Consider the following 18,101-nt stretch of genomic DNA (forward strand, 5'->3'; position numbering starts at 1 on the left):
CAAATGGTTTTATGGATGGAAAAACAAAGGCCTCAGTTCATGGAGGGGTGTGTGTGTGTGTGTGTGGACAGAAAAACCTGATCAGAAAGGTGAAAGGTCAATTTAAAGGATTCCCCCCTTGAGAGGGATCTGTTGCATTTGAAATGTACAATCACTCACTGGCTTTTAACTGAATCCTCAGGACCATGTTCAAAGTCTCCGCCCCACACACGGGCAGGGATCCGGGCCCGAGTCACTTCGACGAGCTGGCCGCCTTCGGAGGAGAGCGACCGGACTCCGCACCTCCACGCAGGAGCAGGAAGGTGGTGGAATACTTCTGGATCCCCACAGACCAGGAATAGTCCACGATTAACGTTTTGCCATCGCGGCAGAAGGGCGGAACCTGCTTTGCATTGAAATGATTGTTGTTGGGGGGGAAAAAAGACACAAACTCCTGGAGCTTTGGACATTTGAAAGCCTGAAGTCAACCACCATACAGCCTGAATATTTATTTAGTTTTCATACATCTCAAACTGTACTTCGTACATTTATTAAATTCATATCAGCTTCATATCAATAGTCCCTATTTTGACCCCACAACTACTTCTATTCCTGTCATGAGTTCCTTTCTACAAGTGTTACTTAAAGCTGAAGATGGATACGCACAGTATGTATTTGTACCCGTGACTGACTCAAACGAGCATCTAAAAACTGATTTGAATATTAAACTTAAGTACAAACTATTTTTGTTGGCATTTCAAGGTGCTGAAGTCTAAATTCAGAGCATATCTATGATTGGGGGATTGTCAACATGGTGACAGCTGGGCCAGCAGCTAACAGTGCTTACAAGAACAGTGCTTACGCATTAAATGTGTGCGATGCTCACATTGACGGCATTGAAAGCATGCACGGCCAGCCCACATATGTAAACAGAAGCTCAGATAACACGCAACGTCATTCTCTACTCCGGTAGAAATGACTCCACTAAATCACAACAGATTAGTTTGATGCAATTAATGCTCTGAATTTAAAATGCATTACTCATAATGCCAAAGATAAGTCTGTACCTTTCTAAACACTTTGTACGACATAACTGTTCAAATGTATAATCCAAGGTTTGGAGAAACTCCTTAAGGTCTAACCAGCAGAGTAAGAACAGAATCACATTGTTCTCTTGAGTGAAGCCTTTTAACGGGGAGTTTATAACATAAATAAAAGTGAAAACTAGTTTTGGTGCTCATGTACTGGACTTTATTGACATTAAAGCAGTAGGAGGTGCACAATAATTTTGAATACCGTACAATATGATCCAAACCCATCGCCTTCATACATAAACATGGCTTGTCGGCACAACTCTTGGGTAAAAGTCCTTTACTTATTTAACGGTTATTTATCGTAGTGAAGGGGGGGGGGGGGGGGGGTCAATTACAACCTACATAAAAAGGTTAAACTGTGGGCGAAATGAAACTCTGTTAAACAGGGCCGTGTCTCAAAGAGGACGCTGTCGGATTAATAAAAAAACAAGCCGTTTCTCTTCCTGCTTCAATGTTAATACTTGTAAACCACGTGAAGCTTCAATACATTTATTGTGCCATTAGGCCAGGACTGAATCAAATACTTCAGCATGTGCTTGGGCTATCGGTTCTCTTTAGTAGATTTCATTATTCTAGCACAACAAAAGCCCATCGAAGAGGTAGAAACACAGGCACCTTTGAAAGGTTACGGTGGCACACCAATGACTACAACTTCCTTAAAAACATATTGCAACATCAGGAGGATCAGGAGTATTGCAACCACTCATGTAATAAAAGATGGACAATGACAAAGAGGAATCACAAAAAAGAAAACGAGGGAAGATGCTCATCATCAGCGACTACGAAGAGCACTTTTATTGAAAAAGAACAGTTGTTTTTAGTAAGCATGTGTTGACTAAACACGCACCTCAGTTCATCTTTGAAACGTTTTGCCAGCTTATGCTTCGCTCTCATCGTTGTGCCCTTACAGAAGATCACACAGCGGGTCACTGACGGGTCCTTTTGTTAACAGCTTTAGCTATTAGGACTAATTTGCTATATTCAAGGGGAAATCCTGCACATTCTTAAATAAAGCTCTTGGCTACTCGGGAAGTCTCGAATCAGGACAATAAAGTGATGGAAATGAAAAACATGCAAAACAGTGGAAAAAAAAAAAAGTTACAAACTTCAGTCAAGAGTTTAGAAGAATAAAATAAAACACATGGTTGAGCCACCCCAGAAATTCATGTAGCTGATCGGGACACAGATCCAAAAATCAAACATCCATCAGGCAACAGATCAAATGAGGCTTCTCAGCCCATCGACGGTCACGGCTGGTAACGCACGAGGCCCTACAGGTACAAGCTTTTCGGTTTATATTTGCACGACAGAAGCAGCCAAGTGCCCCGTGGTAGTGGTTAAATGAAGATTGGAGTTAAATAAATGAAAGGCGAGTGTACTAATAAAGATAACGGTTGATCTTCTACGCCATGATGCTTCCTCTCGGTTTCTCAATCTGCTTCTTCCTCTGACTCCTCCTCCTCAGCCGTCTCCAGCCAGGTGAGCCACTGGTTGACCTGACGGAGAGAAACATCACGTCAGCGCTCGAGTGTGTGCGCACGACGTTCATGAGTAGCTGAGGATATTCGGTCGGTGAAAACATTACCTGGAATAAAGATTTTCCTTTCCCCGGGAATTCTTGGGTGATGTCTTCTTTCCATGCAAGGAAGGCTTCTTCTTCAATGATCTCCATGTCGTAGAAGTTGACAAAGTAGCGCAGCAGCATGCCTACATGGAAAGAATTAAAAAGAAAAAGCATTATTGAATTTTCTTAACCTTCTGGTTAACCCAACTCAAAATAATTGGGGCATTTTATTCATGAAATTTCTAGTGACCGTTCTATGTACACCGATACCAATATATTTGCAAAATGTTATTGTCGATATCGGTTGTGCTCTGGTGGACTGCCCAGGACTTGGAGGTGCTGTACCTTTAGGGAACGCGCTGGCGTTGCAGTGCACCTGCAAGGCGTAGAGGGCGCTGACCTGCAGCTCGGTGTGGTCGTGCAGGAACTTCTGCATGACGGGCTTGAAGGCCAGCAGCAGCTGTTTCTCCTGCTCCAGCTGCTCTTTGGGGGGGGCCGCCAGCTGCTCATCGCCCTCCGTCGTGCACAGCTCCTGGGAGATGTACTGGAGGAAACTGGGAGAAGATCAGAGGACATCTCATCAAATATAACAGTCTTGTGTATATTTAGTAAGTACGAATATTGTCAATTGCATTACTTTGCGTATGAAAATTGTGATGCACAGACCACTTTCACTGTTCTTATACTTAGATGTTAACTTTGATAAACTTCACTGAGCTTCAAAGTTCACTTTGCTGTCTGTCTACCTGGTCATGAGGATGTTGACAAAGCCTTTGTCGGTGTGAAGCTTGGGCGAGATGTTGTCCTTAATCCACTTGTAGATGGACTGTGGAGAGGGGTCTGCCTTTATCTGTTTCAGCAGCTCCTTCTCCAGCTTCAGCAGCGGGAACAGGAAGCTCAGGCCTTTACCCTCCAGGATCTCCAGCATGCGGTCCTTGTTCTGATCGATTTCTGCCGGGAACAAGTCAGGTATTCAGCGGGGAGGTCTGTGGCTAGCGGCTAACAGGGCTATTAGCGGTCACAGTTCTAATCCCACCAGGTCCTGCCATGGTGGGTCAGGGGAAGGCGTTAGATATTAATGCAGCAGGAACAAGTACCTGGGAGCATCTTCTGCATGTTGACCTTGCTCTGCTGGAAGAGGTCTGTGAGCCACTCTCGGTCCTTCAGCTTGGCCGTCTGTTGCAGGCAAAGCAGGAAGAGGGGGAAGTGAGTGCCGTTCTCCAGGGGGTGAGCCAGCTCCGCCACGCTCACCAGCTCTGCGATGATGGCCCGGGCCGCGAACTGGGCCAGGTAGGACTTTACCAGGGGTACGTCCAGCTCGATCTTAGGGCACTGGTCCAGGACGTTGAGGAAAGCCTGTAGAAGAGGAAGCACCACAGCATTAAGTGGTCTCTCATCAGTACGCGTCAGTCTGGTTTGTGTCTGGTCTAAAAAGGAACAGATCCCTCTACCTGCATGAAGTTCTCTCCAGTGATGAGGCCCTCAGTGCGAAGCGTGTGGATCAGAGTGCTAGCGTGCTCCTTGTCCTCATCAGGACGGTCCAGGGAGCACACGATGATCTTGCTCAGCATCTCCGGCAGGAAGTGCTTGGGCGCCTTCATCTCTCTTGTGCCGCTCACAGCCTCAGTCAGCTTCTTACTGTTAAAGTACTCGGTCACGATCGCCTCCTGGAAGTGGACATTTGAGCGCACAGAAAATGAGCGGTGGACAGTCCGACCAACAAATGTGACAAATGATTTGTGCTCTCGTCGTGGACCAATCGCAACACAGAAGAGCTACCTTTAAAAGATAAACAGACTAACTTTGTGGTAACTTTATATTATTTCTGACATATTGCAGCAGCTCTAGAAAGATGTACGATTTTTATTTTACCGTCATTTTGAGCAGCTCCTCCTTGGAAGGAGGCGGCTTCTTGTTCGTCTTCTGAGGTTTCTCTTGAATGGGCGGAGGGTTGGTCTTCAGCCCAAGTTGTGGAGGCTGAGGTGAAAGGTCATGTGATTATTACAGATGGGGTTCCATGAAGAAACCATAACATTTTATCAGAGTTCCTGCAGCTGTAAGCAAGTTAGATCCAAGACTTTTTGAATGCCATATATGACCAATTTGTCAATAAACATGCCGAGTTTGTAAAACTTTTTGCATAAAATACACGAGCCCCATATGCATCGCATCGCCTTGTAGTCGTTTCAACCACACTGCCAAACATTTGCTTAATGGCTTATTTTCGTTGAATTTGCACTTCCCCATGTCGTCCAGCTAGCGAGCAGCCGGTGGATCCTCTGCTGAGCATCCCCACCGGGAACAAAATACGAGTGTTATTGGTTCCGCCACCCTTTTGAAGGATCTGTTGGATTTTAGGGATCTACTGGAAGCAGTTGATGATGATTGGTTTGGCTAGGATTCGTTCTGCCTTTCACATACATCTCAAAACATTTTCTTTAACACTTGTTTTTCTCTATTCGTTAAATTGTGTTCCATCTAGGTTTGTGCAAGTGAAAGTAATCTGCGCGTGGGGACCGTCTCTTACCTGTCCCAGGGGAGGGGTTTGAGTGCGTGGGGGCTGGGCGCTGGGGGGCATCATGGTGGGGATCTGGGGCTGGAGCTTGGGTGCCTGGTTCTTGATGAGGAGGAATGACTGAGCAGGCCTGAGGCTGATCTGTGGGACCAGCAAGTGTCAAACACAAAAAACTAATTAGGATCAGTTGGGCTGACATTTTCATTTATAATCTGATCATCAACTACACCCATGCCCTCATATCTCATAATCGCAGTCAGCGGACCAGCTACCAGCTTGAGGAGGAGGAAGGATGAGAAAGATGGAGATCAAAGACAGAGGACAAGGTAGAAGATGGACTGGCAGCAGGCTGTGTTCCTCAGAATAACGCGTCTTTTTATAATCACTGGGCATGAAGACTTAAACACCGACAGGCAGGACTTCACAATACAGCCATTGATGTTAGTGTGATGATACCGTAACAACAATAATAAGCTTTCAGCTCAGATATCGTTGAGTACACTTCACAACAAAACAACCGTTGTGTTTTTGTCTATCTCCTGCAAGCCAGCTAAAGCTGAAGCTAATTCTAGTCACCTCATCTGTATTGAGCTGTCCTTTCTTGCTGAATCGTGGAGGCATGTCCTTGGACTGGACCTGCTGCTGGGCCATGTGGTTCTGGTAGTGCTGGTTCTGAACCTGTGGAAAGTCCAATGGGCATTAGTGGGTCGCTTTAAACCTCAGGATATTAACGCTTGCTAAGTATTACCTGGTTGGACTTAACGAAAGACTTTGGCCCCACTTCGAACTGTGCCTGTGGTTGGGGGGCGATGTGGCCACCATGGCCGTTGAAGAGCGGGTTGGTGCGATGGCGTCCCATAGTGGGCGAGTACCTGTCCTGAATAACTCCCGGGCCGGTTCCAATCCCACTGCCTGAGTGAACAAAGTCCAAAGAAGATGTTAGTAGAGGTTTAACTCAGAGGAGTGAGATTATTGGAGTATTATATGAACTGACCACCTCGAGGTAATCATAATAAAACCTGATCAAACCATTTTGCATCACTTTTGCGCACCACAACTTGAAAATGGATTGTTCTTGAGGTAAATTAATGCTGCAAACCTCAAAACATGCTGGCAGGTTAGAAAAGCAAGTTCTCTTTTAAAAACAATGACAGAAAAAGCTGTAAAAACAGACATCATTTGATTTCTGACTGTCCTTGAACACAAAATTAAAAAGGAAACAAACACATGATGAGATGACACTACACAAGTCAACACACCAAATAAAGGCCGTACCTGGCATCTGCCCAAACATATCGGCCAATCCCCCGAGAGTCTCCCTGTCCAGTTTCATTCTGTTGGGCATGAAGGGGCTTTCCAGGAAGAAGTCCATCCTCATCCCCTGAGACATGGGTGCTGGGATGAAAACACCCAAATCCTACAGAAACGCAGAAGAACAGCTGGCGTCGTTAAATTGTCCAATGACTTGATTACAAGTCAATCCCAGAACTGAACTTTAATTTTTAACATTAACTCAAGTTTGTTATCAAGCTAGAAACTCATCGTCACGTCTTACTGACTCGCATACAATAGGTTAACACACAAGTCTCAACCTCTGCTTCTGATGTTGGGCATTAACTATCAATCATCCCAAAATATGGGCCATCCAAACAACGAGCACGGTGACTTCACCGGACTCACTTTCACTGCCTCCTGACGGATCTGGTGAATCGTCTTTGGTCCGTTGTCGATGAAAGCCTTGCGGGGGATCCAGTTGTTTTCTCGCAATTCCATTGTGTCTTGCAGCAGGAAGCGGATCCTGGCGGGCAACTCCTTGTTGTTCATTAAGGATAGCATACGGCCAAAATACTGATCCATTAAAGACTGGAGAAAAGAGGACGGAGAGAGTGAGGACCGGCAGAGTACAGCGTGGCAGCGGGATTTACGTTAGCACCGGCTCTGAGCCAAGTGGGGCTTTAGGTGAGCTTAGCCACGACCTGAGATGACACAGTCCACCCAGGCAGGACCACAGAGGCACAGAAACCAGGATGTAAAATGTCTGGTTTGCTTTTACCGCACTGGTCATTTTGTAAACTTTACTAAAGCTTTGACTTCTGCATGCAAAAGCATAACTGGCTCTCTTTCTGGGTTCATACACATTTTTACCAATACATGACTGTAAGGTGCATCTTCACGACATGGAAGGCTGGAGCCGTTACCTTTGCTTTCTCATGGTCGAGTCTCGGCCCCACAGTTCTCATTATCTGACAGAGGCACTCCAGATCCTCCCCCATATCCTTGAGCTGGACTCTCTTCTTCTTTTCCAGAAGCTTCAGAAAAACATTGAGGAGAGAAGGAATGCAGGAGGGTCATACAAGGTACTCTGGTCTGGTTTCATGAAGATATGCAGTATTTCTTTTCATTGGAACCCTTGACGTGCACTCTTAACACAAAGATTAAAAGCTTCTTTCAAACGCACACAAAAATCAACATACTGTTTTGATGCACTTATGAAGGATAGATTCGTGGATGAGGTCGAGTTTGCCAAGTTCCCCGATGAATTTAATGTTGCCAAGCATCTTGCTCTTGGCAATGGAACGCTGCTCCTCCTCCTCAGAAGTAAGAGGGTTGTCATGTTTGTCATAGACTGAGGTGAGAGGACAAACGGAGGTTTAGTGGACATGCTGTGAGGACAGGAGCTAAACTAATAAATTACTGAATGTCTCACAAGAACTTACTTTCAACATTTCTGGCGCGGTTTTCAAATTCATCTTGAAGTTTGGAAATGAGCAGTCTCCTGAAGGTCTATAACAACAATCCATTGGTTAGAATAATATCCGATAATGTCCACAGAAGCATAGATTAAAAGAAATGAGTTTCAGAGAGTTATAAACAATGACATGAAGAAAAACCCTGAGCTTTGATGGAGGCAGCAGCAGTGTTATAAAGGGGGACAAATGCCCTCAGCCACACTTACTGTGCTCTGCTTTTGGGATGTTTGGATCTCAGATGAAGGGCCGTCAAAGTTTGGTGCGTCCTCTGCCAAGCGCAGACATAGCTGGGCATAGAGCGAGCTATACTTGGGCTCTTCTAGGGCTTTGTCTACAATCTGAACCGCAGCGGGGGAGGAGAGAGGGGGGAGAAAGCCGAGAGGGAACCACTCGGGTCATCAAAAACAGCAGCCTGGCGAGAAGATGGACGAACACATTTCGGATTTAGCAGAGGACCCGAGGATAAAAACGTTCCCTTACCAGCAAGATGATTCCTTTAAGGACGAGTTTTGAGTCTACGCCCACGTTCAGGAGCTCAAGGCATAGCTTGTCAAACTTGTCAGGCGTGAGTTTGTTGAGTATGCTAGAAAAAAAGATGAGAAGAAGATGTTAGCATGACGTAATAATATCAAGAAGGGGTTTTACCATGTTTAGTAGGACTGGTGTCTAAACTTCACTCGGGAACATTTGTTTCCAGTGAGATATTATAGAGTTTATATTGTGACTTTGCTGTTATATTAAAATATAAATACATTTTAATCCTGTTGTGAATTTGTTCTTCTTTTACATAGGAAGTTAAAAAGTGATTATTTAGTAATGGAATAATATTAGTAGCGATAAAGTGCTAACATTAGCATCCCTATTTTGTATCAGCCCCTACTCTTTCACCTGGAGGCTGACACTTTACAGACAAACACCACAACTTCCATAAAATAACACCTGCATCCAGCCCACTTACACCAGACTGCTTTCACAAATATCCTTCAATAAGATTTCACACAGACCCCAGGTCTGAAGCGGAACAATTGCACCTGCAAAACAGAATAGTTGACTTAACTTAGTATTAAGTAATAATGTTTTTGTGCTCTACTTAAGTCAATTCAACACCCTAATCTCAATATCCATGATATTCAAAAGTGAGGGCTAATATCATGTTGACTTAATTCTACAGGACTGATCATATAGAGATCTTTGTGACAGAAAGCTAAAGTCTCTTTGGAATCAGCGGAACGATCCAGCCGTCTGACGCGACACCAAGAATAGAGACTGCTGGTTTGAAGCTTGGCGTTTGTTTGAAGTTATTAAGTCAAACTCACTAAATGATTGTTTTATAGTGCATTACGTATCAGGTGTAGACTTTAAAAAAAAAAAAATCAAAAAAATCAAACCACCACTTAATAACGGTTCACTGCCTAAGCACTCATTCTGCAGCTTCATTTCATGTGCTGTGACAGAGCCAATTAATAACGCTTTATTAATCCGCAGGCTTCGTTTCCTAAATCTCATTATCCACATTGGCTTTCTCCTCCTTCACTGGCTTTGTTTTTACAGAGCAGCGTGTGAGTTTATGTTCCACACCTTCATTTTCTGATCAGGGATTTAGAAAAGCATGTTTGCAACGAGGGAGATCCAGAGGTTACCTTTTGTTAGTTTCTTTTATTTCAGTTTATAAAACTGCATTTTATGCACATATCATTTTGCCACATTTGGTTGACACTGCTGGGTCTAACTTCTGCCCCGTGTGGTGGCCACCTGCTCGCCTACACTCCTACGGGAAACGCCGTCATCTCCGTGTTTTCTACTTGGAAACATCACCGGACATGGAGGTGAAGGGGCTTAAGTGCCTTTAGCAAAGCACATGCTATCTCAGTGACTGCCGAACTGGGAGATTCAACACACTGTCCCTGAAGCTGACATTATATATTTTCCTTAAAGGGGACATAGAATCATTTTAAGGTTCATACTACTAGAACATGTTTACATGATTGCATGTCCAATGTTCTCATACTGTCTTGTCTGAATACAACGTTTTCTAAACTCTGCTAAAATTGAAGTGAAATTATTGAAGTGCCAACAATCCTTGAGCCAGAAGCCATCGAAATTCTTGCTCACTATTTCCAGGTAAGTCTGGATTAAAAAGTCGAGGAGGAGGGAGCCAAAAAGGAAAAAGAAAGAAGCTTTTTGTCCCTCTGGATGGATAATTAACTTGAATCTTACCCCCTCACTTTCCTGAAGATTGCATCGTGTTGCTCTTTTTCGGTGCTGGAGTTAACATCTCGTCTAGTGCTTCGTGAAGGAACCCATCTCTGACCGCTTTGCCCTGGGGTTTTCCCCAGGAACTCGCTGTTAAAGTACAGAGAGCGAGAGACACTGAGTACCACAGAACCTGGAGACATCATGGCTGGTTCAGAAAAATACACCGACCTTGCAATATAGTTATTGTTCTAGCACAAAATCGAATCCCTTTTATAATCATCTTATAAGTGACTGCACACTCATACTACAAATGCTGCACTACCAGGTCTATCAACTTGTGTCCAACGAAAGAAAAGAACCACATACAAGCTGCTACGCGGAACTTTTATTTAGAGGTGATTTTGGCGACCCTGTGGATAAAAGCAGGAGCATTTGAGAGCACCAGAGTCCCTTTAGAAACCCTCTCATGCAGCTGCAGGAGGGTCTGACCGTCTACCTAAAGCAGTTCTGGAGGAGACGCCGCTACCGGGCGCTGAGCTCTCCTCCTACCGCCGGAGCTACGACTGCAGGTTGAAGGTGGCAGCAAAGCCGGATCCGAGTTTGTCTGCACCAGGCTGGTCGCTGCCGGAGGCAGAGCCGAGTTTCTGGTGGACCTGCATGGTTTTGTCAGATTTTGCAGGAATCCAACCAGGTTGATGGTCTTGTTTACTTATGTTGGTCATATAGAGGCATCAGTATTAATGTTTCAACCAGTTAAGTTCCTGATAGTAACTTAAAAATTAAATTCAGGTGTAGATAACGATGCCAAAACAAAACTCATATTGTTTCACACAAGTGTGAACTCTTTTGCCAATGCTCGGCTTTAGCTTTACCCTTTATGGTAAAAATAATCTCAGACTGCCCAGTTGGTAAACATGCATGTTCTGTCTGCAGCTGTCTGACCTCAAGTAGCAGGACTTCTGGGTATTCAAATCAGAGTTTCCTGGAATTCGGGCCCTTTAATCAACAAAGCCGTCTCATCCACTTTTTCTGCAGTGGGGAATCCTACTAGTGCCGTAATGCTAATAATTAAATCACTGTACATTAAGTGCGCTCTGGAAAAATTCCAAATGACAAACCTGTTGCCGACAGTCTTGGGATAGTGCTGAGGTGCGCCCCTACCACCTCCCCCCCCCGAAGAAGCACTGCAGGACCAAACACAGGAAGGAAACGCATTAGGTTCATGCAAAAACATGGAATGTGCCTGAATCTCAACCTCACAAGGGAACAAGAGCTTACAAGTGAGATTAACTAACATTTGAAATGCCACAAAAATAAGTAAGAATACAATCAGCTATAAAGATATAGAAAGCCCTTATCAAATGGATGTATCCTAACACTCGAAGGTTAAAACTGTCGCTTATCACTAAACCATTGACCAACTGAAAGTCAAAACCAATTAGGAATAATGGCTTGGCCTGGCTAACAGCATCATGTATAAACATTGCATGATGCGGCTGTCACAGTCAGCTGTTTGAGAGCCAGAGACGCAGCTTCAAGACGGACAATGCACTCACTTAAAGAACAACCAGAGAGCCGCACATCTAAGGTGACGGCGTGTGCATTAATGCATGAGTCAGTCAACTGAGTGGAACAAAGCCCAGGGGAGTGTACTCTACATGTAGCCTGGGCATCTTCCACCGATACAGCCGAGGCTTCACCGTTCATGTTGCGCCCTGCAGTAGTGTATTGGCCTTTGTTGATTATTTTAAAGAGTGGATTATTGATGAACCCAAGTTTGAGAGTTATTTAGTGCACACAAATTTGTCACTTTGGATGAGCTTTATGTTGCTGAACGTTTCCCTAAAAGCATGCACTGTACATCCAAACTATTAGAAGATAACAAACTCTGGACAAAAGACCTATGAACACATGGCTTTGGTCTTTAGTGGGAAAAGTTACAATTTACATATATTCCCGGGACAAATTAATGCAGTAGTCAGTGTGTTGGGTCCAGCTCCGATCAGCAGTGATGAAACACGACACCCGGTGGACGCGCTCATTTTCACCCCTTTTCGCTGTGACTCAATTTGACGCGTGTTGAAGTTAATATATAATAATCAATCATAATTTATTAACATACAAAACAAAATGAATATACTCTCCTCAAAGCCAACAGACTCGAGTCTGACGAAAGTAATTTTAGCTCTCAGATCATCAAACTCAACAGAAACAAAATAAAACTCATCTAAACAGTCTTTGCAAGTCTTTCCACATCTCCAATAATCACCAACTCTGGTTTGAGAGTTTAAAAGAGAGGCTGAATAAGTAACAGATGAAGAAGTACTAACTACTGTACCATTCTCACCGTTTACTAACCCTGCTTCTGGTGCCGGTTCCATGACCAAAACACTATGCGAAGCACCAAAACTAGGGCGACATGCAGTGCAGGTGCAGTAGAAAAGCAGAACAGGTTGCTCTCTACACTTTGCTGCTGTGGTGTCATCACGGTCTATTAATACTCAAATTTCCAAGTCAATGAAGCACATCGGCGGTGACTGGGACTGATTATTTGTATATGCAGGGCATCTGTGAGCCTTGTGATGTTATTTCCAATGCATTATTTTTTTTCTGAACAGATCAATGATAAACCAATTTGCCAACTGCCAAAAAACATATTGGAAATATATATTACTGGTACCCAATGAGATGCTGCAACGTAACACGGCAACCTTAAATCCCTTAAGCTGAAGAATGCATCTAACATACGGTGTCCCAGATCATTTCAGGCCTCAATCTAGCCATTTTAACACTGAATCCTGGGTTTGACAGGGACTCTAAACTGTCAACAGGGTGAGTGCCAGCACCAATATTCAGAAATCCTCCCGTGGGTCATCATGTCTACCGTGTCCCCCTTTACAAAAAAGGTTCCCGACAGCCATTTTGAGCCTTCCCACATCCTGCTTTGTTCTAAAGGCCAGAAGTTCCTGCCCAAAACGCTAACAGAGGGCTAACCATGGAAGAGATAAAAAAAGGATGCCCTTGTTGTTATTTTGTGTTCAAGCTTTGGGTTATTACCTGAAACGAGAAGCACCCCCTTCTGCAATCACACTCTCCACTTTGGCGGCTTGACAATGAAGAATACTCAAAAGAATAAGAATAATAGGAAGGGATGGGGGGAACAGTGCTGAGGAAGAGAAAAGGGAGGGCAATTAGTCACTGCATGGGGGGGGGGGGGGGAATGCACACTGGTAGAATACAACAGTAGCTACAACATTACAGAGGGCAAGAGGCGTCATCCAACATTATCCAAGGATGTCAGTTAGCCAGCTGAGCGTGATAAACTGTTTAGTGGTCAGATCTTTGTTACAGGCCTCCCCACTAATGACACATCTAATCATTACGCAACACATGAAGGGAATTACAAACACGACACGTTACAAAATACAACTTTAGTAGTATTAGTTGGAGCATTTATAAGCACGCTGGGCACAATGACAACAAATGCCCAAAAACGCAGAATTATGTGCTCGTATTTGCTGCAATAAAGCAAAAGCAAAAGATACGTCAGCTAACCGGCTAACGCTAGCATTTACCAATTCACTATAGTTGGGTTTGCTAAATCCATAAGTTAGCTAACATCACGATATTGGTCGGATGTTTTTTTTTAACAACATACAAACGGTTTAGTCGGTTGTGTAACCATATGAGAGGATAAGAGGCTTGCAGTTAGCGTTACATTGGAATAGTGTAATAGCTGTCCAAACCGAAGATGCACTGTGTAGGTTTGCTTTTTTAGACAGAGGACCTGCAAACCTAACAGTACCGTTGCACCATTCTGCAGTAAATTGGGGCAGGGCAGCGTGGTTAGCAGCTAATAATACATCCAGTCGGCTGTGCTTGTAGCCATCCCATCATGGCTGATAATATTGAGACGCCATTTTCTACTCGAATCAGCTGAGCCATCGGTAAACTAAGCTAAATCCGCCAGCTCCTAAGCTATAGCGTTGCCGTTATACTGTTAGCTTCGAGCGAGCTTATGTCAGACGTTGTTATCTTTAGCTTGCTTAGCTAGCTAGCAGACGCCATTTTGGATGAGCCGGTGCGCGGTTTTGCAAGGGAGAAAAAAATCTGTCTTACCTTTACCAAAGAAACCTCAGTTTTATGTTGTTGTGTGACTATCACGGAAGAAATAAGACAGTTGTAAAGGAGGGGGGGGGGGGGGGGGAGTATGCGACGGTTATCAGGAGAGCTAAAAAGCAGAAAGATGACCGCACAAACACACACATCAATCCGTTACTTGATGCCTGGCATGTTTGCGCTAGCTAGCTGGTAGACTGCTGCCTTATGGGGCCGGAGGAGTCACCAATTTGCACCCGGCACGTAGTTTGTTGCCGTGTCAATCCTGGCCAATCACAAGAAGGATATGTTCTTTAAGGCGTTTCCGGTGACACATATCATCCAATGAGAGGCGTCTGTAAACAAAAGAGGCCGCCTCCCTTTATGTGATTGACACACAATTTAACATGTGCAGTGCAGGAAAAGATATGGGTTATTTGCTAATTAAAGGGAGTTAAAGGCATTAATTAAATTGCTACTTAGTACAGGATTATTAATTATAGTATTACATTTCTTAAAATAATTGTCAAATTCTTAATAAAGAAGTGGAACAATATATAGGAATTCAGGATGATTGTAAAACATATTTGTTATTATTTCTCATACGGATAGTGCATTGTAAGAGTTGCAAATAAGTCATATAAATTAATAGGGCTCCCTATATACAGGGATGGGTCAAATGCAGAGACAAATTTCCCCCTTAAAGGGATCAATATAGTATAATAAATAAAAATAAAAAAATAACCTACCTTTAATTTTTCCTTTGGTACTTATGTATCATATTATCTGTTTGTCTCATTATTTTATGATTCAACAGATACAGCTAATTCTGATCTACTTAAAGTGTGTAGTTTTATTTGTTTACTTTAATTTGCACACATAACACATTTTAATTCACGTCATTGGCCTGAGTTTGGTAGATTTCCACTTATAGAAAGAAAAACATTGGCCAAATAACATACCATATTAACAATATTCAGAAGTACTTCATGCCATAAAAGCCATACAAATGTAGCACAACACTAAACCCAAAACATAGTGTTGAGAATTAAACATAATGTTTAATTCTCAGTAATCAATACTAAATCATCAGAAAGGTATTATGGGCCAGTTTCAGGGTTCAGATTGCCAAAGGCTGCAAGTGACACTGGGCTTATGACATTTTATGGATGCAGCAATCAGGAGGCTTGAACACATGCCCTTCTGTTTAGGAGCTCATCCGCCCTGCTACCTCTGTGCTGAAAATCTACTGTCCACTGCCAATCACAGTCCAGTGTTGAACAGTTAACTGACTTGATTTTTACTTCCTCCACAACTGGAGCCGCATCATTCCAAGCCTCGGGCAAACTGCAGCACATCAGTCATTCTGCTGAGAAGGCCAGGGGTCACGGCCTCCTCTTCTTCGTGCGGCCAGGAAAATAATTGGCCACCTCCATCACCCTGGACACCCTAAAACTCCCCCGGGCACTTCCAGCTAATCAGCCCCTCCACCATCTCATCTTTACTGCTGTGCCATTGCCAAGAAAACACAAACGGACAAAAAACAAGAAAGAAAATGCTTTTGTGGAATCATTGCAACATTGTACTCAATATTTATCTCTTAAAATTAAAGGATTTGTCATTTAGTGTGATATTTGAAGTTACCTTTCAGCCGTAGGTCACATGTCTCAAAGGAAATGTGTAGCACTGTAGTGAGGTCTTTGGAAATTTCATTTAAATGCAAATTCTAACAAGCGTAATAGCCGGGTTTCATAAGAAAACCAAAACATCAACCACTTTCACTACAAATCAGTGAAATTAGTTGGTGGTGTTGTGCTGAAATGTGCATAAAATATTAAAAAGCAGGAATCTATAGCCGTCTCTTTTGGTGTTTTGCGGGTTTTCATTCCAAACCAGCACTACGGAGGTCAGATTAAATTGTTATTTCTCCTCTTCTCTTGTTCAAGGTGAAACGAGCTGGTCTAAATGAGCTGGTGTAACGCTCGCTTGAAAGGAACCCTGCAGTTATGTTCCCAGTGGGTGTCTGAAAGGGTGGAGAGAAAAACACAACAGCCACTGAGATGCAGGAGATGACAAGACATTAGTTAGAAAGGTGACTTGTGACAGTGGGCGAGTGGGGCGACCAAACACAGCAATTTGTTTTTTACAATATTTGATATAGGCAGTGACATTGGCAATATACAGACGGGGGGGGGGGGGGATATGTGAAATAAAGAAGAAAACTGTCTGAACTCCATAGTTGCATCTTTAAAAGATTGTGGAGAAAACACCAGAACCTTTGTGGCACTCAACTGTAAGTGAGATCGACAAATCATACATTCAGGTATACACAACCTGCCGAGGCCCTTTTCTTTGAAATAGGTGGAATGTACAAGAAGACTCAGAATGACAACAAGGAAACAACACACAGTAAAGCAACACACACACACACACACACACACACACACACACACACACACACACAGGTTAGATCTGAAAGGGAAGTTGTACGGACCACTGACTCTACTTCATTTATTGTACGAGTCATCGGAATAGAAGAAGAGCTCCTTCTTTCCTTTCACTCAGTAATTTAATTGAGGATGTACGATAAGAAAACATCTGATAGTATAAACCTTTGTTGACCCCCAGAGGGTAAACTCGTTTGTTGCAGCAGCACACAAGGATAGATAAAAACATAAAATGCGTTTCATTCTAGAAACCCTCTTGTGATGGGATCACACCAGCCGGACCAGGGATGTGAACTGGGGGAAGCAATGGCCCCTATCTTCACTTTCTACCCCCCATACTTCCGGCACAGTTGCTCGTATAGTGGTGGCCTAAAGTGTGTACGTGTGTGTGTGTGTGTGTGTGTGTGTGTGACTTAGTTTTTATACCTACTAAACACCCGTAATGTTTTGTGATGGACAGATGGACAGACAGTCAGACAGACAAAGGACTACATGCAGGTCTCCAGGACCACATTTTGCCAGGATGCCACACACACAGACGCACACGGTGAAATACCAGCGACGCCAGCGACGCCTATTATTTCTGCCCAAAACGGAATGCATATTAATTAAACGGGCTATACACTACATGCAGAGAGTATAGTTGAGTGATAGTTCTGACCCAGATTGCAGTTGTGAATTGATTCGCATCAACAACTCGGTAGCTATGCTCCCTTGAAAAGGCACACCCATCTCTGTCATGTTTTCCAGTATTTTTGGTCAAGTCAGTAGCAATCTATAACAAAATTATATTTTTATTCTACGTAAACTATATGTAAACTTTTTTAATTCATCATTTCTTATTTTCTTAGGTATTTTTGATCTGATGATTGCTGGGTAATACGTCTGCTGACGTCTCTGTTTGATCATGTGACATGACAATACTCTATTGTAGCTAATCCTGATCGCTTTCTATTGGACCTCTCTACTTTCCCAATACAACAGCCTAAGTAACTCTTTTAACTGTAAAAAAAAACGTGTTGTTGGTAAAATATATATATACGCTTAATGGTGTGTGCGTGCAGTTCATACCTAGTAACTAGTGTGCACTAAAGCCTGTTGTAACTGCCTTACTTAACTAGTGGTGTTATGCCATAACAACCATAACAGTTATGGTGAGGGGGATATTTGCTTGACTTATTTTGGGTGTTGTGTGAGACAGAAGAGAATAGCATGTAGACGTAGTTCACTGCATTTTCCACTAGAGGGCAGGATGAGCCTTCCAGTTGAGATGAAAGACATAAAATGGGTTCATGGACTTCTGCTCTGTCCTTCTGTCCTCCATTAGGATGCACTCTCAGTCATGAATATCATTACCTTCCCCTATCATAACCACTGACATCAAACCCACGCAGAGAAAATAAAACACATGTGTGCCGTACCCTTGACATCACTATCAGGTTGTTCTCCTCTTCTTTT

General features: G+C 43.4%; 1 protein-coding gene and 1 non-coding gene across 2 annotated transcripts; both read right to left on the reverse strand.

Annotated features, from left to right (window-relative positions):
* Nucleotides 1-1,207: 1,207 nt before the first annotated feature.
* Nucleotides 1,208-13,478, reverse strand: eif4g2b (eukaryotic translation initiation factor 4, gamma 2b). The gene is made up of 21 exons (XM_031857076.1): nucleotides 13,448-13,478; nucleotides 13,156-13,264; nucleotides 11,217-11,282; nucleotides 10,120-10,245; nucleotides 8,383-8,485; nucleotides 8,109-8,240; nucleotides 7,870-7,936; nucleotides 7,627-7,778; nucleotides 7,351-7,461; nucleotides 6,833-7,015; nucleotides 6,428-6,569; nucleotides 5,901-6,064; nucleotides 5,729-5,830; nucleotides 5,165-5,293; nucleotides 4,510-4,614; nucleotides 4,089-4,304; nucleotides 3,735-3,993; nucleotides 3,384-3,588; nucleotides 2,983-3,191; nucleotides 2,659-2,780; nucleotides 1,208-2,569 (listed from the first exon to the last, which is right to left on the reverse strand). The coding sequence occupies exons 1-21, from the start codon at nucleotides 13,476-13,478 to the stop codon at nucleotides 2,504-2,506; spliced, it is 2,799 nt and encodes a 932-aa protein (XP_031712936.1). The 3' UTR covers nucleotides 1,208-2,503.
* LOC116396658 (small nucleolar RNA SNORD97) lies at nucleotides 5,384-5,545 on the reverse strand. Its single transcript, XR_004213620.1, has one exon. It is a non-coding gene; the product is annotated as a small nucleolar RNA SNORD97 (small nucleolar RNA).
* Nucleotides 13,479-18,101: the final 4,623 nt, after the last annotated feature.

This window comes from Anarrhichthys ocellatus, unplaced genomic scaffold (genome assembly GCF_004355925.1).
Source record: "Anarrhichthys ocellatus isolate YVR2014 unplaced genomic scaffold, GSC_Weel_1.0 scaffold2, whole genome shotgun sequence".
Classification (NCBI taxonomy): Eukaryota; Metazoa; Chordata; class Actinopteri; order Perciformes; family Anarhichadidae; genus Anarrhichthys; species Anarrhichthys ocellatus.